Here is a 24,288-nt window from a genome sequence, read left to right as displayed (position 1 = left end):
GTATATCGGGACAGTGTACGACCTCTTGATACCCGGATAAATACTCTATCTACAAAAAAAATATAGTATGACTGGTAACATCAGTCAATATAGTATCCTGACAATTAATGACAAGTTATATTTTATCACCTGTTAACTAGTGGATAAACATATGGTTGGTGAGTAACCGATGCCAAAAATGGCATCCGATAAAGCGCCCAGGACTGCAACAATGTAAGGCATCTGCCCATGTCTGCAACAGCAGGCTTTGTCGTCCTACAAAGCTCCCGATACAACACTGCCAGAATTGCGGAGCCCCAACTATACGAGCTAACATTGGTCAAATAAGCTAATAGAGGTAAGTACATGATATGAACCTTGTTGTTGTTTGAATCGGGCATCAGTACTCCCTCTATAATATGCATGATGTACGCTCGAGCAGCGCATATCAACTCTCCTTCAGTGGCATTAGCTGATTATTGTCCAAATTTGGCTTTCAGCCATGTAAATTTCAAACCCGTAAAATTTGACTCATCATCGTTAGGCGAGTCTCCTAGTAGCTGATAACATAGTGCAGCTGGCTCAGCAAATGTACTTACTCCCGTTACGGGACTTCCGTCGATTGGGAGCCCAAGTTGCAGTGCAACATCCTCTAAGGTCACTGTGCACTCCCCACACGAAAAATGAAAATTGTGGGTCTCCGGGCCCCACCGCTCCACTAGTGCAGATATTAAATCGTACCGCAAGTCCAACGTCCGGATCAATGCTACTAACCTGAATCCAGCTTGCTCTAAGTAGGGCCTCAATCGTTCATCCAGGGGATATCCTATACCATTCACCCAGCCCCTTAATACACGGTACGAGCCCTGATAGTGTTAAATTACAGAAAATAAATATTTGGATAACATGATTTATTTCTATATATTACATATATCATTTTTTAATAGAACCCGTGATTAACAAATAATAATATATTACCATATTATTAGCCGCATCAGATATGTGAGGATCATCGTTAATCAATCGAGCCATTGCGATGCCTGCAACTTCAAAACAAATTTAGTAAAAAACCCTTATTTCGACCATTTATTCATATTTTTTTCCCAGATTTTATTACTTTAAAAAATATATTATTTTCGTATTTTATTATTTTATATTATTTTAGTACATTATGTTTAAAATGTATTAATTTACTATGTTTTTTAAATAAATTTTAAAAAAACCCTTATTTTGGCCCTTTGTTCGTATTTTTTTCTTGGATTTTATTTCTTTCAATAAAAATATATTATTTTCGTATTTTATTATTTTACATTATTTTAGTACATTATGCTTGAAATGTATTAATTTACTGTAATTTTTTAATTAAATTTAGTAAAAAACCCTTATTTCAGCCATTTGTTCGTATTTTTTCCCCGGATTTTATTTCTTTCAAAAAATATATTATTTTCATATTTTATTATTTTACATTATTTTAGTATATTATGTTTGAAATGTATTAATTTAGTAAAAACTCTTATTTCAGCCATTTGTTCGTATTTTTTTCGGATTTTATTACTTTCAAATATATATATTATTTTCGTATTTTATTATTTTACATTATTTTAGTACATTATGTTTAAAATGTATTAATTTAGTGTATTTTTTATATAAATTTAGTAAAAAAACCTTTATTTTAAATAAATTGTTCGTATTTTTCTTATTTTTGGATTTTATTACTTTCAGTGAATATACTATTTCCATTTTTTATTTCTTTTCGTATTTTATGTTTTCTTAAACATGTTTTTTATTATTTTATTTTTAATGCTATTTTTGTAAAAAAATTCATTACAACATGCTAAATAAATTTCATTACTTATATATCTAATCAACATAGAATGTACATAACATGGGTTTTTTCATGCTAAATAAATTTTATAAAAAAATATATGCTAAATAAAATAATAAAACACATACAATGTACATAACATAGATTTTTTATACAAATAATACAAAAAAATTAAAATAAAACAAAAAAAAATACGTTTGCTTATTTTTTTTTCTTTCTTTCTTTTTCCTTCCCTCCCTCTTCTCCTTTCCTTTTCTTTCTTCTCCTTTCCTTTCCTTTCTTCTTCTTTCTTTTTCTTTCTTCTCCTTTCCTTTTCTTTCCTCTCCTTCAGCCAAATGGTCCCCCCCTAATATAAGAGGCTGGTGCCGCCTGTGGTAGGCCCTCCACCAGGGCCCCAACTTTTTTTTTTAACTTTTATGTTTTTTTAAAATTTTATACCATTTTCGTAAATAAAAAAAATACTATTTTGGTTATTTTTTATTTTTTTAGATTATTTTTGTAAAAAACCTTTTCTCATATAAAGAAATTGTACAATTCATTATTATTTTTTCCATCGCAAAAAAAATTAAAAAAAATTTCCGGCTACTACTAATTAATATGGTAACAAAAAACAATCAATTAATACACACAAATAAATAGGGATTTATGTGTTTCTGCCAAATAAATTTGAAGGGTCAATTTCACAATATTAATTTGCTAAGAAACAAATCAGACCATTGAAATTGCCATTTATCTAATTATAATAATAAAACATAGCAATAGTGTTGATTGAGTATTAGCTTGACTGGTATGAATATTATTGTTAATATAGGAGGACGTGGTTTTGAGTATGCTGAAGCGCATTATCCTCTTATTTATGAGTTGAGAATGAGTTATGAACATATTTATTGTATCAAAACCTATAATGAAATTGTTCAATTTCAAAACTCTTACGCTTTATTTTTTATTATTATTTATTTTTAAATTGAATCCATCTCACCTTTTATTTTTAGCCTGGAAAATGTATTTAGTTTGGCATAAAACAAAATTATAAAAAGAAAGATGAAACAAATTATTTAGAATTATTTATTGATAATTGGTTGCTGAATGAGTGATTTATTATGAAGAAAAGTTGAGGTTTCCACATGTTAAGTTTAGATACAAATTAGAGTAGGTATTATGTCAATTTATTAAGAAATAAAATCTGGAGAGTTCAATGATGAAATCCAACTAACCAAGATTACAAGTCATTAGTTTCTTTGCTACAAAAGATTGATATGATTGTATACAAAATTAATTTTTTTTTTTAAATCCCCAAAAGTCAACTTTTAATTATCTAGAAATATAATATGGTTTTTTTAAAATAATTAGATTTTTTAAATGTTTATTTAGTAATGAATTTGAAAATTTTAGAATAGTTTTGGATTTAGCATATCTATATTTTTATATTTTTTCAATTATATTTATCTATGATATACACATTTTTTTCTTACCATACACATAAAAATAAAATCTAAATCCAAAATTTCAAATCCATTTCCCCAAATGGAGCATTATACAAATCGTGAAGTACTAAAATTAAGCCCTTAACTTATATAGAAAGGTATTATGCACTTAAGTTCATTACTCGAACATGAAATCTTTAGAAGTTTGCCATAGTATCGAAATGAATTAGACTAATACTTTAGTCGAATATTGTCATTTTTTCAAATAAATTTTATATGTATAGTTACAAATAATACATGTTTGAATAGTTATAACTAAAGTCAACATAGTATAAAACACAATCGAATTGAAAATTAAACTCAAACATGATAGTACTTAAACTCAAGCTAAATTTTAAAGAAAACCCAACGTGGTACTGAACTTAAGACATCAAAATTCTCTAACTTCAATCTTTTCATTTCAACCAAACCAAAGTTATTTGAAAAAGAAGATTAGGATAGGCAAAATCTAAAAGGTACCCCTACCCTCACAATCTATCATTTACCTCAATACTCAACTCAATCCTAAAGATGTGTTTAAAATTTTCAGAATTTTTGAGGTTTTTAAAATTCTAAAAAAAGAATGGTTATTTGAATTTTCTTATAATCTTATTGCATTTAATACACAATGTAAAAAGTTAACTTTCAAAACCAGCAAGTGATTGGAAGAAGTGAAAGTGGATTTCTTTCCTACGTATTTGAACTAAGTTCAAGTCTTAGATTATACAGATCATAAAACAGATAAAAGATACCTATGCTTGTACAAGAAGAAGTTAAATTTCAAACTATCATTTCTATTTAATTCTAATATATATATTTTAATTTTTTTACAAATTTAAAATATTCATATTGTATTTTTATATTATTTATTTTTAGTTCTTCTTTTATAATTATTTTTTTAGCTCAAGATATTCCAATAATTTACCCTTTTCTAAAACAAATATTTATTGAAACAATGTAATTATAATTGATAGTATTTTAAAATATTAATATTTTAAAAATCTCTAAATTTCCCATCTAAATACATCCTAAATATTAAACTTTAAATCCTGAAATCTAAAATTTAAACATTAAATTGTAAACCTTAAATATTAAATCCTCGACTCAAACGCTAAAACTTAATACTAAACTTTATATTCTAAAATCTTAGCTTTAAATCTTTAAAAAAGAAAAAGAAACCCACTAACATAGTGTAATTGAATTATTAAAAATATTATATAGAGTAAATTTGAACAACTCAGTGTAATTGAATAGAAGTGTAATTATAGAGTAATAATTACATTCTCTTATAATTACAAGAAATTATATTCTCTAGGCATATTTAACTAACAAAATGTAATACAATTACACGTGTCATATTTGATAGCAGAAAATTACAATTATACAGTTGTATAATTTAAATTAAAAAAATAATAATTACTATAATATAACTTCTTACGAATATTTTTTTTTATAATTTGTTGATGCAAGCTTGTACATATTCATATGTGACTATGCTTCTAATATAAATTTTATAAAAAAAATTAACTGTTTGAAAATTATACGAGTGTTTGGAAAGTTATATTGTAATTACTTTAATTTTCAGCTTCTTAAAAATTGAAAATTAAAATTTAATGTTTCAATTACATTTAATGAGATCTATCAATTACAATGATTAATCAAACACGTCACAGCTATATAATTATGAGTAATTACATTTAAATCTAGTTATTTAATTATTTTGAAAAGAAAAAAAAATAATTTACATAAAAATACGAGAGAAAACATGGTGTTAGATTATAAAGTAAACCCAACTCTTTACTGTAAATATAAAACTATAAACTCAAGGCACCGATGGCTTGACCGAATTACAACTTGACAACTGATCTGTAATCTCAATTATTCACATTATAAGACAAGCTTAATGGACCCTACATTGTTTTTGCCCTTAATTTTGTACTTTATACCGTACCTCCCCTCTTGCCCTTCATTTTCCAAACAAATTCCAACCCCCCTCTCTTATATATACCCCCAACCTTCGCCGGTATCAGCATCCATCCTCAAGAAATCAAGAAACAAAATTCAGAAAAAAGAAAAAGAAAAAAAGAAAGAAGCCCTTTCTTTCTCTCTTTTGGTTACTCAATTTTCCGTAGTATTCTTTTGCATGGCAGTGAGGTTATTGTCACATGAGTTATCTGACTTGTGTCTTGGCAAGCCAGCGCTGAGGTCACTTTCAGTAACATCCACCATTGCTGAGGCTCTTGAGGTCTTGAAAACCTCGGATGATAACTTCGTTAGTGTGTGGAGTTGCGATCATAAGGCTAAAACCAGTTCAGGGTTTGAGTCGGCTGCTGGTTTTTGCGATAATTATGATGATGATGATTGTAGATGTGTAGGCAAAGTTTGTATGGTTGATGTGATTTGTTATCTTTGCAAAGATGAAAACTTGGTGTCACCTTCTGTTGCTTTGAAGGAGCCTGTTTCAGTGCTTTTGCCTAAGATTCCTGGCCTTGTTTTGCATGTGGAACCGTCTTGCAGGTACTGATAATTGACATGTTTGGATTCTTCTTGTTTCTGGATTTTCTTCACTTCTTTCAATGTTTATGGCTATATGGGTTTTTTTTTATTTTTTATTACGTTTTCCCAGTTTTTGTTTTATCTTTGGGACTGTCAATTGATGGAATCCAATTCATTTCAAGTGATTAATCATAATTATTTCTCTTTTTGTTTTCAGCTTGTTAAAAGCAATAGATCTTATACTTGAAGGAGCTCAAAACCTTGTGGTACCAATCAAAACCAAGCTCAGCAACAAGAGAAAACAGCACCAGAAGCCATCACCGACGGTCACTGTCCACAAAGGCCGTGAATTCTGCTGGTTAACTCAAGAAGATGTGATTAGATTCCTACTCAGCTCAATTGGCCTCTTTTCACCTGTCCCTACTTTCTCCATCGACACTCTTGGCATCATCAGCTCTGAAATCCTCACCATTGAGTACCACTCCCCTGCTTCTGCAGCCATAGGAGCCATTTCTCGATCCCTTGTGGACCAAACTTCAGTGGCTGTGGTTGACAGTGAAGGCTGTTTGATTGGAGAAATTTCTCCCTTCACCTTGGCCTGCTGCGACGAGACGGTGGCAGCAGCCGTCAAGACCTTGTCCTCCGGGGATCTAATGGCCTACATCGACTGCGGAGGTCCACTGGAAGACCTTGTTCGGGTCGTTTCATCAAGGTTGAAGGAGAGAAACTTGAATGGAATGCTTGAACATTTCAGTATGTCAATGTCATGTGGTGGATTCTCATCATCATCATCTGATGAAGAATCCATGGCAGCCTCACCATTGCCAAGGTCCGGAAGATATAGTAGGTCAATGAGTTATTCAGCCAGGATGGTGAGAACAGCTGAGGCAATTGTGTGCCATCCCAAGAGTTCATTAGTTGCAGTGATGATCCAAGCCATTTCTCATAGAGTTAACTATGTTTGGGTTATAGAAGATGATTGTCGTTTGGTCGGAATTGTCACATTTTCTGACATGTTAAAAGTTTTCAGGGAACATTTGGAAACCATAGCTTAACAAAAAATGATGAGAAAAGCTTTTGTTTAAAACTTTTGCTAATCCCTTAACTTAAAAGTTTGGCAAAAGATTTCACCTTTAATTTCATGAATCTGTTTAAAGATTCTTCTCATTATTTAATGTTTGAAAGGTAGTCCTATGAAATAAAAAACCAGAAAAGTTGAAAAAAGACGGCTCAAGATCTTGCCTGCTGTCATAAAAAAGCGTATATAAATGTATCAATGGACCCAAAGGGCCAATTCTTCATATTTTCTTACAACTTTACAGCTATAAAATAAATACCTTAAGGAGCAGCTCAAAAGTGATAAAATGGGGCCCAAATGTGAAGCTCTTCACCGTGTCTTCCAACTATTAGATAGACCAGAGTTATGAATGATCTTTCTTTCTAATCTGTGTCTGATAAATCCTGGTTAAAAAGAACAAAGAAAGAAGTGGAATTCAAACCTATTTATTGTCTCATGTTGTATAGTTTCCTGTTCTCTAAGCAGACAAAAGATTAGGTTAAATTAGGACTACAAAAATGGTGGGAAGAAAATGATAGTGTACCCATATCTTGTGAAATCTAGTCTCATCAATCTAGCTGGTGGGTTTTTTCTTTTTTTTGGAAGAACATATATTAATGTGATGAAAAGGATGGATAACCAAAATATCTACCCAAAGATCAAACCAACCCCTTCTAGCCTTTTTCTAGCGTTTGTTTTGGTTCATGCAAAGCCAATTTTGAGGTCACCGAAGTGGAATTTTATATTCAACCTGGTTTCATGCAAAGCTCATGGTATTTTTATAATAATTACTGATGGAAGGATATGAAGAACAGTTGGTATGTGCTTTGTTCTCTCGCTGGAAAACTGCTCACATTTTTACGTTGGCAGCACACCATTGACGCACGTTCCCGAGCTGGAAACAAGTATGATCCTATTGTCACACGTGTTTGAAGAGTTATTTCGTAGCTTTCTTTAAGGATGATTTGAGACTACGATCAAGGTCAAATTTGTCACCGGAATTCCACCATTTGTCGTGAACGCAGATTCCACGTACAATACTTTAGCTATAATGACTTATTTGATGTTCAATCTTTATAATTATTCAAATTTTAACTTCTTTTAATCTTGAACTTGTATTTTTTATTATCAAACCACTCCGGAGTAAAGTGACTATATTTGAGCAGTGGGTATCAATAACCAGAAAACTAGAGCAACGAAAGAGAAAGAGATGAATTGAATCCTTAAGACTTTCTTTAAACTGCGAAGTGGTTTTCCTAGACTTAGAATGAAAAGGGAAAATACATGCATAGAGTAAAGTGAAAGACGAAACGTTATGAAAATAAAAAATGAATCGAAGAAGGAAAATGAGAGGCGGCAGCAGGAAAATGAAACGTGAAGCGATAAAATTAAGGGTTTTCGGCTAGCAGTAGTTGGGCTTACTAATGAGCTATAAATTAGAAGTCCAAAATATAGTTGGGCTTATTAAAGTATTTTTAATTATAATTATTATTTTATATTATCAAACTGATTAAATCAAGATTGAATCGAGAATCGATTATCTGGCTGTTCAACCACTAATCCATTTTAAAAAATATTAGATATTTGGGCCAAAATATGAATGGGAGTTCCAAACGAAACGATTGCTATAGAAACAATGCATTCCTAACAATTCCAATCGAAATGTCCAAAGCCAATTAATACAAATGCATGACGATCAATGAATAAAAATGACACTTCATATAACAGCCTATTTTTAGTGAAATCCAAACAGTAATTTTGGGACCACAAATCCGAGGTCGGAAGAAAATTTATTTTAATATTATTTTATGGTCTATAGTATGATAGAAATATCGCATAAAAATTTCGTCAAGAAATTTTATTGTTTACATGTCTAATCTGATAAAAAAGATTAAATTGCATAAAGTGTAAAAATTGAATTCTAATAGCTAAAGGTATTAGATAGCTATAGAATTTTAAATTGAAGGTCCTTCTATAGTAAATAGACCATTTAGAGTAGTTAGTGGACAAGAATGATTATTCATCATTGGAACTTTAATAAATTATTAAGGTTAATTTTGGAAAAAGAAATGATAAATGATGATAAATAAATAAAATAATCTAATATCATCATCTTTTACCAAATAAAAGAAAAAAAAAGATGGAAACCCTAGCCATGGGAGCTTGAAGTTAGCAAGCTTATTTTTACTCATTTAGGTATGTATTTTTGTCCCGTTTTTAATAATTTTTATATTTTCAAGATCGTAATAGCTTAATCTAACTATCTCGGGGATTAATTTGCAAAACCGTTAAAGTATTAGGATTTTGCCATGGAAGAGTATGCTTGAATTTTGAGGTTTTATGATAGAAAATGAAAGGTTGTTGTTAGATAAACAACTTTTGTAAAGAGAATTTTGATGAAATTATCAATTAGGGACTAAATTGAAAAGATGATAAATTTATGGTAAAATTCTAAATTTTGTGAAAGCATACGGACGTGTGATTTGGCCGCCTGACGTAATTCAGTATACTCACACGGCTTAGCACACAGGCGTGTGGCTTGGTCGTGTGTCCCAAGTCAGTATATTCACACAGGCATGGACATGGGTTGGGACACGCCCGTGTGTCCCTATTATGAATGTCCGCCTGAAATATGGGAGGGTTCGGGTAAAAATATAGGCCCGAAATATGGGTTTGGGAAAAAAAGAGGCCCATTTAGAAAATGGGCCAGGCTTCGGGCACCACTTTTTTGGCCCGAGCTCGACCCGGCCCGGCCCGAATATAATAAATAAATAAATAATTTTTATTTTTAATTTTTAATTATTTTTAAAATACTTTTTTTATTTTTTTATTTTTAAAATAATTTTTTGGTGTTTATTAAAAAAAAGGGCCGGGCTCGGGCTTAGGAATTTTTCCCGTGCCGGGCCTAGAAAAAATTTCAAGTCCATATTTCGGACCGGGCTGGGCCTAGGATGCGGGCTGAAATTTTTTCTGGGCCTGACCCGAACCCGGCCCGGCCATGAGCACCTCTAGTCCACACGGTTTGAGACATGAGCGTGTTTCCTAATCGTGTGAGTCACACGGCCTGGCCATACGGCTGTGTGTCCCTTACAACTTTGAAAAATTTTAATATTTTCTGAAAAATTCTTTGAGTACCCGATTTAATCCCGATTTATTTCTAACGCGTATTTTGGGCCTCAAGGGCTCATATAAGGGACAATATGTATGATTTTGATTGATTTCTAATATAAATATAATATGATGTGAAATTTTGTCTATTTGTTCTGTAAACTTCGATAATGCTTTATAACCCTGTTCCGGCGACAGATTCGAGTTAAAGATGTTGAAGCTTTATGAAAGCATTGTCAAATGAATGTAGTTAACATCGCTCATGACATTGACTCAAGCTAGGCCACTTTATAATCTGCCTTTGGTCTAGATGGACAATTGTTATACCCTCATCCTAGACTTTTCTCGCTAGAACAATTAACAATTATAGAAATTTGACAACGCACAACCTTGCAATGACTTCACCGGAAGAGCTCAGCCTCATGGCCTTGCCTAAAACATTACACTCAGCGAGGTCACACAATTTAAATGTTGGCTTAAACATTATCCTAGGCTAACAGACGCCATCTTGGCACTGCAATTTGAGAGAGAACTCAATAACCGAGACCCACACCAAACCTCCATCCCTTATAAATACCCCTTAAAGAGACCTATTCCTTACCTTGCCAACAATCTGTTCCACATATTTAAACCTCTAAACTTGGTAATTTTCGCTCACTCACGATATGAACCATAATAATCAATCATCTCCAATTTGTGTTATAACCATCATTATATGGTTTATTAATAATGTATAAATTTAATATTAGACAATTGTATAAATTTATATAAGATGATAACATCAAATTATTAAAAAAATTATAAAAATTAAAATATACTTTATTAATAAAAATAATTCTACTTACTTGTACCTTTTAAAAAATAAAGTAAAAAATATTATTAAAACCTAAAAACTCTTCTTATATTTTGTTTTGCTTAGCGGCGGTGTCAACGCCACCTAGCGGTGTCAGCCTCTTAGGTGACTATCGTCCGCCTTTTTTCTCTCCAACCAACCATTTCTTTCTTTATTCTTCTCATCCAGTCCACATGGCTTCTCTATTTTCAGTTTGCAAATCTATTTTGTAAGTAGCTTTATTGTCTTCACAAGTTGTGATGGACCTAAAACTCCACTGGCCACCTGTAGTTTTTCTTAGAAAGTGAGTGGCTCTTCATTAGCTTCTTAATCTGTTTCTGTTTTAAGCGTATTTCAGAATAATAAATAATTTAACGAGTCGATTTGGACTCATGTTCTCTTAAGTTTTATATTTTATTTATTTATTTTTCTATTGTTTAATAAGTTTTCAGTTTTAAAAGTTTTTGTCTTCTCTTGTATCAAGTTTTTTTAGTTTTGCTTATGCATGTAACTTTTGTTTTACAAGTGGTTTTAGAGATGTTTATGTTGTCGTCCTCTCTAGTTTGGAGAATGCTTAATTTTTTCTTGGTGAATTTTGCTCGCTTTGGACCACCCGATGCTGATTTCCTTATCATATTAAGTGTTTGCAATCACTCTAATTACATTTTGTACTTGAGTTGTGACAAAGTTAATTGTTAATATGTCATGTTTTATTGATGCCGAGGCTAAAACTTTTGTTGTATTGATGAAAATTATATTTTATCATCTACAATGAGTGTTTATTATTTAATGAATTTACCTTTAAAAATAAATAAAGTAAAAAGAAACCATTGGAGAAAGGAGGTTGTAGAGGGAGGAAATGTTCCTACAAAAGTTGCAAAATTAAAGCTGAAAATTAGTTGTAAATGAAACTAATGTAAGCTACAAAATCACTGCAGAGAGAATGAAGAAAGCGAGATCTGTCTTCTTGTTGTTCCACGTGCATCAGCATTGTCATTTTCCACTCTTTCGTTAATTTGTTCTTTCCAAAACCTTTCTAAAAATTCCATTTTTACTTCCCAAGAAGCTAAGAGGCAATTTTTAATATATAAAAGTTTTTTTTTTTTGCTAGAAAGGAGATCTGATATAACTGTAAAATTAGGTTCTTCCAGATTCGGTTGCTTTGTCTGTTTCTTCCGTTAATTATCTATTTCATTCTTCCTTTTTTTTGTTTGGTCGTGCAAAAATTGGACATTTAATACACAAAGAGAATACAGACTCCAGACAGAGAAGAAGCTTTGAATATTTGAGAGGCCAAAAACTATTAAAAGTCTGTTAACTCTGTCTTTAAAGTTTTTGGCTTTCATGGTATCAGACTTTATTATCAGACTCAGAACTCAAACAAGCTTCCACCTTGATTGATGCTAAAACTTGGGTTTTTTCCCACAAGTTTGAAAGCAGGGAGAATAAAATGAACTTGGGTACAGTACATTCTTCTTGTTTTAATCTGAAATCTGAGAGGATTCAAAGTGTTGAAGATTTGGAAATATTTTCTCTCTTTGTTCTTGAGGTTAAACATCATAATTTGTTGATTTTTATGTTAGATGGGGAGAATGAGGAAGAAAGATCAGTGGCCATAACCCCAACATGGGCTCTTGCTGCTGTGTTGTCAGTCTTTATTGCAGTTTCTTTGATTGTGGAGCGCTCTATTCACCAACTAACCAACGTCAGTTTCCCTGTTTTCAGCTTTTTTCAATCATGTTTGTGTAGCTTTTGTTTACAAATAAATTCATCACACTCATCTTATGTACTTAATAAATTTTTGTTGCAGTGGTTAAGGAGAACTGATAAAAAATCTCTGCTTGCAGCTTTGGAGAAGATGAAAGAAGGTATGGTGTGAAAATGTTATTTCCTGATTATGATTTAGAGTGCCATTGTCATATTCACCATTAATTTTTTTTTTTCCTTCAGAGCTAATGATGCTCGGATTTATGTCGCTCCTTCTAACAGCAACCTCAAGGTCAATAGCTAATATTTGTATTCCATCAAAGTTCTATGATGATAGTTCCTTTGCACCATGCTCCTGGTCTGACATTGTTGAAGAAAATGAACATGATTCTTCCAAGGAACTTCAGCTTTCGATTGTTTCCGCTTCTCGCTCATTTCCGAGGATTTTGAAAGGCATGAATACCATTACCTGCAAAGAGGCATGTAACTAATCCATATTTGCCCTTTGCATGTTTCTCTACACCATCTTCCATTAAATTATTCTGTTCTATAGGATCATGAACCATTTGTTTCGTATGAAGCTCTCGAGGGGTTGCATCGCTTCATCTTTTTAATGGCAATCACACATATAGCTTACAGTTGCTTAACAATGTTACTTGCAATTGTGAAGGTTGGTCGTTTGTAAAGCAACTCTACTTCTTCTAAAAGCATTAACAGTTCTAAGTTGCTATTTTTTTTCTCACCTTTCGAATAACTATTTGGCAGATTCGTAGCTGGAGAGCATGGGAGAATGAAGCTCATAAGGACCAATTTGGTTTCTTAACTGGTAAATCCAAACAGTATATTTTCAGTAGGTTCAGATAATAGTTTGATGTTGTACAAAACATGTGATCAAAGTTATGCAGACGATGTTTCAAAAAATTTCAAGATACTATATGATGATCATGGTTTACTTGTTGCAGGACAAGATAGACAGTCGTTAATGGAAAGACAAATGGCTTTCATCGTAAACCACAGAGCGAACCCCTTGACGCAAAATCGAGTTGTTATCTGGGTGGTAGGTACAGAACATTTCTTCTTGCTGCTGAAGTTGTCATTCTTACTCTTTGAATAAGTAGTTCCTTCAACTATCTGCTTTTTTTTTTTCTCTTAATGTAAGATCTTTGAAGGGCATTAATTGCTTTAAACAACTTCACTTACACTTGAGAATGATGAATTTTTTTCTGTTATAGATTCTTTATTTTTCTACTTGCAGATATGTTTCTTTCGGCAATTTGGGTGTTCAGTCGTTCGTGCAGACTATTTGACGCTCCGCAAAGGGTTCATCGTGGTAATTTTTAATTTAAATGGTGAAAATCTCTTGATGCCAAACATTCACAATGGAACGATAACAGCTTATGAATGTTTATGCCTTTGGTTTTTCCCTATTTATGGCAGAATCACAACCTGATCCTGAAGTATGATTTTCATAGCTACATGGGTCGTTCTATGGAGGAAGAATTTCAAAAGATAGTTGGCGTTAGGCAAGTAATGTTTTCATAGAGAAGTTCTCTGATTATTTTCAGTCATATGATCAATGAAGCCTGTCATTGTTGGCTGCTAATGATCTGTTGGTTTAATTTCTTGCAGCTTTACGTTGTGGGGATTTGTTGTTATCTTCATACTATTCAATGTGAAAGGTATTGCACATTGCAAGATTGAGATCAAATCAATTATGTTTGTGCTGCTTGGCTGTACTTTTATCAAGAGTAATAGATTTCTTGCCCTTCAAGTTAGCCATTTTTGCTGCTTGTTTAAGGCACAAAGGATTATGTAGGAATGACTGTTCTCTTACTATTGCCTGTCTGAACTTTCGAATGGTGCGCGTTCGTATTATGGGCTGTTCTGCCAATTCACACTCACGATTCCTTGGCTATTTTCCCTTTTTACAGGCTCTAATCTTTACTTCTGGATAGCTATCATTCCCATTACTGTAAGTCTTTCGCCCTTTTTCTCGTCTGGTATTTGTTTTGGTTCCTTTGACTATAATCTTTATTGGTGCTTGCATACAATCCGGCAAATGAACGTTTGAAGGGCAAGCATAAGAGTTAATCTTTCATGTTATTCTGATATCGCATGTTTATAACTTCGTATGCAGTTTGTTCTTCTCGTGGGAGCAAAGTTGCAGAATGTCATGGCAACCTTGACACTGGAGAGTGCTGGGATAACGGGCTATTTTACTGGAACAAAGCTGACGCCTCGGGATGAACTTTTCTGGTTTAAGAAGCCAGAATGGTTGTTGTCCCTTATCCATTTCATTTTATTCCAGGTTTGTTGTTTAAAGCAATGCAGTCAATATACACATTTCAGACTCCATTTGCCTGCCTAGTTATTACACTTTCTTCTTCATCGAACTAATGTTTTTGTTGTCATTTCTCTGCAGAATGCATTCGAACTGGCTTCATTTTTCTGGGTCTGGGTACTTTCTCTTTCCCGACTGGACCGATATCTAATAATACTGTTGAGGCTGATAGAATGTCCCATTCTCCATTGATTTCTGTAATTTCACATAGTAAAAAGGCCTTCAAAATAGAACATGAAATCTAAACATAAGAATCAAAATCTGATATGATAGGTAAGGATATATAGGATAGGATCTTGGCACTGTAATTACAGTCTGTTGATATGTTTGCAGTGGGAGTTTGGCTATAATTCATGCTTAATCAGCAACCATACGCTTGTTTTCATACGAGTTATCATGGGGTATGAATATGTTTTTGCTAGTCTTCGTTTCATCGTAAAAATTTCATCTATTATCTATCCTTAAATTACTGTCCGTATCTTGTAGGTTTATTGCGCAGTTTATATGCAGCTACATCACTTTGCCACTCTATGCTCTGGTCACTCAGGTATTATAACTGTTCATTTACATCAAACTTCAGCCATGAGTTTTAACATTTTCCAGTGATTTAGCTGCTTCTTTTTTGTGCGTTTAATCCCAATAGCAACTCTCCTTTCAGATGGGAACAAACTTTAAGGCGGCCCTACTTCCGCAGGGGATAAGGAACACAATCCATGGATGGGGTAAGGAGGCAAGGAGGAGGAGAAGGAGAAGGCTAGCGCGTTTCACTGATAGGTCAACCATAGACACAGAAACATGCTCAATCATAATGACAGATACAAACACAATAACATCAGTCGAGGAAGATTACCACCATTTGATTGATACGCATGAACCCCGCAATAGTACATTCAATGACATAGAGTTGCAACCAGTAGCTAAGGTTAAATCCAGACGCACCATTGGCAGTTTCTAATGAAACTCTGAGTCGGTTTTGTACACCTCTTCTTAGACTGCCTACGACTGTTTCCCATTTGACTATCTCTAGATTTCAGAAGGATGACTTACAAAGATCATCTATGTGACTGTGTCTGTTATAAGAGAATGACACAATAGCACGGCAATTGTCTAATAATAACTGTAGGTATACGGAGAAGAGAACAACAAAGTGAAATATTAATAATATTTAGGCTTTGCATAACTGAATGCATGAGGAAATCATATGCAAAGTGCTTGAATTATATTCCTTATAAGCTCACGGTTTTCTTTGGATTCCCCTCTGGTTCATCCTCACCAAAGAAACGAGATTCATAGGTTCACAGATTCACAGATTCTAACATGTAGGTAGTAGCACGAATTGTAAACAAAGAAAAGGAGTTCATGAAGTTTATTACAATTGATTCTCCTAATTTGTGGTTGTTAATTGCATAAATATTATATGTGCATGAGCTTGCATTGTATTTTCTTACATTCCAAACATATGAAAATGGTAAATAGTAAATATATTAAACTCTCCTAGGAGGAAGACAACTTCATCCATGGGGGACTGCAGGACACAGTTCTGGCATTTACTAATGGTTTGAGGCTGTGGCTAAGAACGAGCTCAAATGAATACAGACAGTGAGATAGGATCATCTCAAAAGATACTGGTTTTTATTTTCATTGCCACATTACGAGTTTGTATTCTTTGAGAGTTTCTAACAATTCTATGCAATACCAAGATGCAAAAGATCAATAGCCCAACAAAGGGGGCAGATGATCATTTATTTTTCGTTCTCAAAGCGGAACATTCATCATCAGTCTTAGATATTCATCCATTGAAACTCAACAACAAACAAATTATTACCATTTACCATAGGTGAAAAAAAATCTTTGCAACCCACACATCACAAGACTTCCACACAAAAGGTAAGAACACAAGGAAGTGTTGGGGAAGCTCATTAGCAAGTTTGTTATAAGTAACCTATGAACATTTAAACATGTCAATGTTCAAACTCGCTCACCACTACCTTCTGATTCCATGGCCTTTAAACTTTCTGCCATCATTTGATCTCTGTTCTGTTTTGTCTTTCTACAGCAACCATATACAGGGCTACACAAGAACTAATTGCGAATTACCAGCAAGAACAAGGAAACAAGATGAAGTTTATAATTCAAGAGTGAAAATAATTCAACAAAAAAGTGATTCACCAATCATATAACTCTTTTCATGCAAAAGGTCAAGATGACATACCGACTGCACTTCCAATTGCACACCCCCAGAGAATCCTCATAGACCATTTATCTCCGATAACTCCTCGGGTTCCCATAGCTGCAAAAACCAATTAAACAAATTATCATAACATCAATCTAGATACAAAAAGAATCATTGTTGACAAGTCCAACAAACAGTGAAGATTCAGAATGTTAAATTCTTCACATAGTCTCTCTTTCTACCAAATTCATATGCTACCATTATGCAATCCAAGAAAATCAACAACTCCCTTATAAGCTCCTATTTGAGTGATGAGGCATCTGAAAATAGGCCTTTCTACATCAGTGTAAGTAGGGACGCCAATTATGATATACCTAGGCCCTTCATTTATCTTAAAGAACCCATTAAATCGGGTATAATCCTGAAAAAATTAAGAAGTTTAATATAATCGAATCCAACACACACCCGAATCCGAATGAACAAGGGTACGAGTAGCACGCTAATGCATTTGACACGAGGCCTTTTAATTGTCATTGTGCAATAAGATGGATGTTAAGTGACAAAGATTGTTAGCTTAGAAACCATTTAGTAAAATCAAACACTTTCAAGCTGCAGTTTCTATTAAGAAAATCAATCAGAACCTAAGTTCTAAAAACAATTGAAATAAACTAAAAAAAAAAGCTTCCAAAAACCAACCCCTGAAAAAAATGTCAATTACCATAAATAAAAAAGGGAAAAAAGATTACCTTTGAAGAAGCTAAGCTGAAAACTGAAAGCTTTTTCACACTTTTTTCTTGGTAAAGTCGTAGAATTTTTGCTTTTGGGTGTTTTAGGGTTTTACAGTGGCAAGCAGTAAGGAGAACTGGCTGAAAAAGGGGTTTAAAGCGAGTGTTGCCCATGCTCTTCAACATCGCGTGGAAAATCTTTACCTCTCATCCAAAAAAATGACAATTGGCAACGTTTGCATTTTTCTATGGATTTATTTATTTAATGACGTCAGTAATTATATAAATACGCCCTCAAAATTTTCCCATTTTTATTTGAAAAGAAAATAGCTTTACAAGAAAAGAGGCGAAATTTACTTTCAAGTAAGCCAATGCCTCTCTCAATCCCCCCCCCCCCTCATGCATTCACTTAGTCTTCAGTGTTAATCTCTTAATCTTTCATTATGACTTAAAATGTTGATAAAGTAACTGCTTTACCTCAATGATCAACCTAATTTCCTCTTTGTTTCCTGTTATTGTTAGTTTTGAGTTTTGATTATATGTTTTGTTTCTGAGAAACCGGTGGACAATGAATAGCCAATAAAAAGGTGACCTTTTTGTTTTTGTTTTTGTTCATTTGAGTGTGGATTTGTTGGTCATTCCTATTTGTTGTCTATTCTTCTGTTTGGTTATTGAGAAAGTGGAAAGAAAACATAAAAGAGAAAGAAAAGTAATCTCATTGCTTTCTTTTTTTGTGTTGTACTGTTTTTATCAGTATTCTGTAAAATAAAGATGTTTTATTATCAAATAAAGCACATTTCTTTTTTAAAATTACCATAGCTTTTAATTTTACATGTAAAAGACTTGCTGTTTAGTTGAGAAATTAGAGGTAAAGGTATAAAATTGTAGAACACATCATAATGAAACTTACAGATATGGCTAAGTTTGGCATTTTCATTTGCCATTGCAATTAAACATGGTTTGGCATTGCTTTTAGTTCCCTGTTCAGAGCTTACAATCACAATCACATTTGCCACTGGAAATAATGTTCCGAAACCATTGTTGGTTATTTCTTGATTACTAGTCGGTTGATATTTGAATGTTCTCATTTGAATCTCTCTTGATAGGGACATAGATCAATCAGTCATCAAGAAAACTGTTTTTATCAGTATTCTGTAAAATAAAGATGTTTTATTATCAAATAAAGCACATTTCTTTTTTAAAATTACCATAGCTTTTAATTTTACATGTAAAAGACTTGCTGTTTAGTTGAGAAATTAGAGGTAAAGGTATAAAATTGTAGAACACATCATAATGAAACTTACAGATATGGCTAAGTTTGGCATTTTCATTTGCCATTGCAATTAAACATGGTTTGGCATTGCTTTTAGTTCCCTGTTCAGAGCTTACAATCACAATCACATTTGCCACTGGAAATAATGTTCCGAAACCATTGTTGGTTATTTCTTGATTACTAGTCGGTTGATATTTGAATGTTCTCATTTGAATCTCTCTTGATAGGGACATAGATCAATCAGTCATCAAGAAAATTGTTATGCTGTTGATATAATTTGTAACATAGTTACCTGATTTGCTAGGCTGTCTTTCAAACTGCACCCTCGGTCATGGGTCCCTGATTGTTGTTCTTATGTGATGCGGAATGTGAATTGAGATGAACTGCCGTTTCGACCTCATAAGGTAAAAGTTGTATGTTATTGCAATTAAACATGGTTTGGCATTTGCTTTTAGTTCCCTGTTCAGAGCTTACAATTACAATCATATTTGCCACTGGAAATAATGTTCCGAAATCATTGTTGGTTATTTCTTGATTACTAGTTGGTTGATATTTGAATGTTTTCATTTGAATCTCTCTTGATAGGGACAAAGATCAATCAGTCATCAAGAAAATTGTTATGCTGTTGATATAATTTGTAGCATAGTTACCTGATTTGCTAGACTGTCTTTCAAACTGCACCCATGGTCATGGGTCCCCGATTGTTGTTCTTATGTGATGCGGAATGTGAACTGAGATGAACTGCCGTTTCGACCTCATAAGGTAAAAGTTGTATGTTATATCAATTCTTTTTAATGATTTCAATACAATAGAACAAATTTGGCAGTAAAGGAAAGAAATAGTTGGTTCAAAACCTGAAAAGGAATTGCAAATCTGGCATGGATATCATCGCTTTTATTAGTTTTCGGTTTTCGGCTAAATTAGCCATTTTTTGCTTTTTTTTTGAGTATTTATTTCTCAACCATTTAACATGATTTGTTTATAATACACCATTGTATTTGTCTTCCTTCAATATCCTGTGTGTTTATCAAGACTTTTATATTGTTTTTCCTTTTCCCCTGTTTTCAGAATGAAAGGAGTTTCAATCTCTTCAAATCCCAATGAAGCGGCACTCAAAGAGCTGCTTGATGCCTTTGGTTCAAAGTTTTCTCTTGAGGACATAGCTACTGCTTATTACGAGGCAAAAGGGAATGTCAGCATTACTGCCGATATTCTTTATGCAAGAAATAATGGAAGGACTTCGAAAGAAGCAGTTGATACTTATGAAAATAAGTCTGCTGGTGCAAATACAACATCCGTGAAATTGTTGTCTGGATGGGAAAGTGAAACTGCAGCGTCTCCAAAATATACATCTTCCAATCTCAACAGTGAAGCATTAAAGTCAAAAAGAGGTTCTGTATCAATGGGCAGTGTTTCCAGTCTGATAGGGAAAAACTATGTTAAACCAAGGCCATCAAGAATGGACTCCCCCGATACTACCAAACCAGTGAAAATTGATTCAAAGGAATTCCCGGCATCTTTGATATGGAATGAAGAAGCTCCATCATGCAGGACAACTAGGAACAACACCACAAATGGTGATCTTGAGAAATTTCTGTTTGAGATGCTAGGAGATGGATTTCAACTCGACAAGTCCGTAATTCAAGAAGTACTTGGTAAATCTACTACCTTCCTTTAGTCCTTGAGTTGTTTACTTCTCTTATAGTGCAAATTGCTATCTTATCTTTAACTGGAGGCATAAGTTTAAGTGTGACCATATCGGACTTTATTAAGACTTTGCTATCTTATCATTGCTTTGACATTTTAAGTGGATTGAATGTAGGCAGATGACAGTATCTGAATTAAATTTCTTCAGTCCCAAGTTTTTTTTATCTCATCATCATTTATGTGATACTAAGTTTTTGTTATTTGGCATGAGTTTTCTTCTTCATTCTTTATATGTTTATATATCAGTGGTTTGTTCCTTTTATTACATTGATTGTGGAGTTTATCCTAGGCCTTTTCTACCTCTTTTGGTTTCTTTATCTTTGCTATCTCTTGATCCCTGGTCTTGACTTTTTTAGTTTTCCTCCTTGGAACTGGTAATTTTTGAAGCTTCAAAAATAAAGAAGTCAATTTATGATAAAATTTTCTCTTTAGTTAGATACATGAGATTGTAACTACTATATACTTTGTTTTTGTTTATTGTCGCTACCATTTGAGTTCATAATATGTTTAATCCTGCCATTCATTTGATTTGCAGATTGTTGTGGATTTGATGTGGACAAGGTGAAGTGCTTATACCCTTTGAGTTCTGCATTTTCTTTTTTATCCCAAGAGACCAGAATTTGTGACTCTCAATGTCTTTTGAAGAAAGAAAAGAACATTCACTGTTTACCTTATTCAGCCTATATGTTGCATTCATTTTAATTTCTTGTTGTTGATATATAACTAATTTGTCATCCTAACCTTGGTCGATGATATTAATTTGCTTATTGATTATATAGAGCATGGACAAACTGCTTGACATGTCAGCTTCAACTCTAGAGAAATCTGATGATGTTATTGGTATAGCTGCTGAAAAGGTGAGGCCAAGTTTAGCCCATTTCAATACCTAATTCTTTTATGGTATCTAGTAGAAATTAATATCAACTTCTGAAATTCAGAAGATTCTTGCTGGTTCTTTTTACAATCGAATTGCACAAATGTTTATATTTCAGGTTTTGTGTGTGTCACGTATCATATTAAGCCCTCCAGTTTAGAGGAATTATTACCTGTTGGCAAGTTACATGTTTTTGAGCTCATCCTTTCACTATAATTCTTTCTACAGATCACAGGGAATTGTCTGGACCAAACCTTTTTAATCCGAGAAAAAATGCAATCCAAAGAATTTTCTCAAAGGTGTGTTTTTCCAGTTTCATTTTGTTTTGTTGAATTGTTGGATTTCATAATTTTCTGAACCAAAGATGTTCATTGGGAAGTTGCCATAAGTTGTTTCTTATTTTTAATTGGGCCACTATTATTCTTAGCACCCTTTGCAGTGAAGAAGCTGCACCTATGATAAGAAATTCTAAAAGATCTCCAAGAGGAAACCAAGATAAAGCCGCGCTGGGGAAAGAAATCTTGCAAGCCTTGTTCACTGTCCCTGAAAGATCTGGGGAAGAAACAAAAGGAAATAATGCAGTTAGGGAGGTAAGGAGATCAATGGCACTTGGTGAATTGGTGACCGAACCTCTCAAGGACACAGACATCAGTTTTCCAACTGTAGTAGAAATGCTGAAAGTTCCGAAAGATGGTAAAGAGTTCTATCTATGCTTTTTGTATTGCGATAGAATAGTTACTTTTTTGGCTGCATGATATTCATATAAATACACCTGAGGGGAAATTCATTATACCTTAACAGCCTACAGCTACTCTTATACTTTAAGATGATATGTGATATCACATCAATCCATAGAAACCTCGGAGCCTAATTTTTATATAGTATGATTTTACGTCATCTCTGTTATTCCTATGACAACTTTTTCGATTAGCATAACCTTTTTGTGCTTGGTTTCTTCTGCAGTGGAAGATTGGCCTGATGACAATGAGATTACTTATGATTCCTTACGTCAAGCTGTGAAGGAGTATTGGGTGACTATGAAAGAATACTATAAATCTGTAAGTTGTTTAATCTGCAAAAGTTTTGGAAGATAGACTCTTATGAATATTTTTCTACAAACTTTTGATAGAACTAAGTTTAGTAAAGCAAGTCTGAGGCCATCTCATAAGTTTTGGAAGTTCTTAATCTTTTGCAAAATCCGAAGAAGTGCTAATGCTTCTATTGGATGATTTTTAAATTGGAATGTGTGATTAGTGCTAACAATCTTGGTTAACTTCCAGGCTGCTGAAGCATATACTAGCGGTGATAAGGCAAGAGCAACCGAACTCATGGAGCTAGTATGATTCTGATCTTTGCCTCTCTTTAGAATTTTCTTTTTCTAATATCAGTCTTTTACACTCTCTCAACTGAAAAAAAAAGTGGTTTAATAAGATTAAAACTATGCATGTCTGAAATACAAACTCCTTTCAGATAATTGAGCCAACTCCGCCTAGTATCCAACTGAAAAAGCTTTTAGAGTAGTATTATATTCTTCAGTAGATGTAATTCTTGATAAATTTATTTCTTTTGGTGAATGTCTAGGGTCGCTTTTTTAACAAAAGGGCCCGAGAGGCAGATGAAAAATCGTCTGCAAAGATGCTTGAATCCAGGTTGGTGCATGCTGAAGTTCCTTTTTCTATTCCCTAATATCGCTGTCTGTTGCTTCAGATAATTGCATCACAAGTTTTTGAATTCAGTTGCAGTGATGAAGAAATTATGTCTCTTGACTTGCGTGACTTCGAACCAAAGGAAGCTCTTAGTCTTCTCCGAACCCACTTATTATCTATTTCTGGCATCCCTAGTAGGTTACCACTCTTCTATTCTTTAGTCTTTGTATTTTACAAGTAAACTGCCATAACTTCTTATTTACTCATCTTGCCAGCTTTTAAGTATCTAAGGATTATAGTGGGAACCATTGAAGAAGATACTAAAAAGGGAGCTCGAAGACGACTGGTATGATTGTTTATTTTTAAAAGAAAATTTTTATTTATTGAAGTTTAAAGATATTTAGATACAAAACACCATTAAAAAGTTCACCTAAGGTAAAATCACCAACTCCGCATGAGCTTGAACCCAAAACAAACATCCCAAGCGTTATGCGCTTGAAGTTCAAACTTCTGTTTGATCTCATTGATATTGCAAATGAGCTTTGATTTATCACTATTTTGTGTATACATATTTACATTATGAGTTAAGAAACTAGCACCGAAAAATATTCTTTTGCAGATAATGAGACAGCTGGAGAAGGAATCCATTAAATGGACGGAGGAAGAGAATGGCCGGATAATATTGATTCAAGTTGATATAATCAACCCGAAGAACCTGAGTTTCGCAAAGAAGAATCAGACAAATCTGGGATCCTCCTAAACAAAAAGTTCAAATCATTTCAAGCTTTTAGCAACACAGGGCAAAACTACAGCAGTAACCAATGAAGAAGATCGAACACCTGAAGAAACATAAAGACAAACTTGCCATTGGTTTTTTTTGTTTTCATTTAAATTCCAAATAAAATTGACAATTTTTGAACTTTTATACTGTTCTTGTTCCTTTTGTCGTGAGCATGATGCTGATAGAAACTGGGTTGTCTGCTTCCTCAGAAAATAGCAATGTTTTCATGTTAATTCAAGGTGATTCTTCACGGGCTTACTATTTTAACACCTCTTCCACGTAACAAAACTAAACAATGATG

The 24,288-nt window shown here is 33.3% G+C and overlaps 3 protein-coding genes and 1 non-coding gene across 7 annotated transcripts; 3 read left to right on the top strand and 1 right to left on the bottom strand.

The window, feature by feature from the left end:
* The first annotated feature begins 5,233 nt into the window (after positions 1-5,233).
* Positions 5,234-7,111, top strand: LOC107918060 (CBS domain-containing protein CBSX5). Its single transcript, XM_016847563.2, has 2 exons — positions 5,234-5,784; positions 5,981-7,111. Exons 1-2 carry the CDS (start codon positions 5,411-5,413, stop codon positions 6,816-6,818), a joined length of 1,212 nt encoding a protein of 403 aa, XP_016703052.2. The 5' UTR covers positions 5,234-5,410; the 3' UTR covers positions 6,819-7,111.
* A 4,519-nt stretch (positions 7,112-11,630) lies between these two features.
* LOC107917774 (MLO-like protein 14) lies at positions 11,631-16,196 on the top strand. Its single transcript, XM_016847083.2, has 16 exons — positions 11,631-12,220; positions 12,344-12,465; positions 12,571-12,628; positions 12,711-12,946; positions 13,021-13,137; positions 13,233-13,293; positions 13,430-13,524; positions 13,723-13,797; positions 13,905-13,990; positions 14,097-14,146; positions 14,399-14,439; positions 14,605-14,775; positions 14,890-14,925; positions 15,142-15,209; positions 15,295-15,355; positions 15,467-16,196. The coding sequence occupies exons 1-16, from the start codon at positions 12,211-12,213 to the stop codon at positions 15,761-15,763; spliced, it is 1,584 nt and encodes a 527-aa protein (XP_016702572.2). The 5' UTR covers positions 11,631-12,210; the 3' UTR covers positions 15,764-16,196.
* Positions 16,197-16,509: 313 nt separating this feature from the next.
* On the bottom strand, positions 16,510-17,904 carry LOC107917773 (uncharacterized). Its single transcript, XR_005909247.1, has 4 exons — positions 17,728-17,904; positions 17,240-17,402; positions 17,021-17,098; positions 16,510-16,879 (listed from the first exon to the last, which is right to left on the bottom strand). It is a non-coding gene; the product is annotated as an uncharacterized protein (transcript).
* Positions 17,905-17,975: 71 nt separating this feature from the next.
* LOC107917772 (putative nuclear RNA export factor SDE5) lies at positions 17,976-24,200 on the top strand. 4 transcript variants are annotated; one of them, XM_016847079.2, is made up of 14 exons: positions 17,976-18,069; positions 19,284-19,383; positions 19,565-19,741; positions 20,048-20,634; positions 21,222-21,247; positions 21,466-21,543; positions 21,789-21,859; positions 22,000-22,253; positions 22,524-22,618; positions 22,841-22,897; positions 23,142-23,209; positions 23,297-23,400; positions 23,482-23,552; positions 23,826-24,200. In XM_016847079.2, exons 3-14 carry the CDS (start codon positions 19,716-19,718, stop codon positions 23,964-23,966), a joined length of 1,578 nt encoding a protein of 525 aa, XP_016702568.2. In that variant the 5' UTR covers positions 17,976-18,069; positions 19,284-19,383; positions 19,565-19,715; the 3' UTR covers positions 23,967-24,200. The 4 variants fall into 4 exon arrangements, with proteins under 4 accessions (XP_016702568.2, XP_016702567.2, XP_016702564.2 ...); XM_016847078.2 differs by having other exon boundaries at positions 21,988-22,253; positions 23,303-23,400; XM_016847075.2 differs by having other exon boundaries at positions 21,988-22,253.
* The last annotated feature ends 88 nt before the right edge of the window (positions 24,201-24,288 follow it).

Source organism: Gossypium hirsutum, chromosome D01 (assembly GCF_007990345.1).
Source record: "Gossypium hirsutum isolate 1008001.06 chromosome D01, Gossypium_hirsutum_v2.1, whole genome shotgun sequence".
Taxonomy (NCBI): Eukaryota; Viridiplantae; Streptophyta; class Magnoliopsida; order Malvales; family Malvaceae; genus Gossypium; species Gossypium hirsutum.
The sequence above is the reverse complement of the archived record's forward strand: the minus strand, read 5'-3'. Positions and strand labels throughout refer to the sequence as shown.

Coding starts and splice junctions, on each gene's coding strand:
- LOC107918060 (XM_016847563.2), top strand. CDS start 5,411: ATGGCAGTGAGGTTATTGTCACATGAGTTATCTGACTTGTGTCTTGGC. Junction 5,785..5,980: donor CATGTGGAACCGTCTTGCAG/GTACTGATAATT, acceptor TTTTGTTTTCAG/CTTGTTAAAAGCAATAGATC.
- LOC107917772 (XM_016847075.2), top strand. CDS start 19,716: ATGAACTGCCGTTTCGACCTCATAAG. Junction 19,742..20,047: donor TGCCGTTTCGACCTCATAAG/GTAAAAGTTGTA, acceptor CCCTGTTTTCAG/AATGAAAGGAGTTTCAATCT. Junction 21,544..21,788: donor TTGGTATAGCTGCTGAAAAG/GTGAGGCCAAGT, acceptor TTCTTTCTACAG/ATCACAGGGAATTGTCTGGA.
- LOC107917774 (XM_016847083.2), top strand. Junction 12,629..12,710: donor TTTGGAGAAGATGAAAGAAG/GTATGGTGTGAA, acceptor TTTTTCCTTCAG/AGCTAATGATGCTCGGATTT. Junction 14,926..15,141: donor CTTCATTTTTCTGGGTCTGG/GTACTTTCTCTT, acceptor ATATGTTTGCAG/TGGGAGTTTGGCTATAATTC.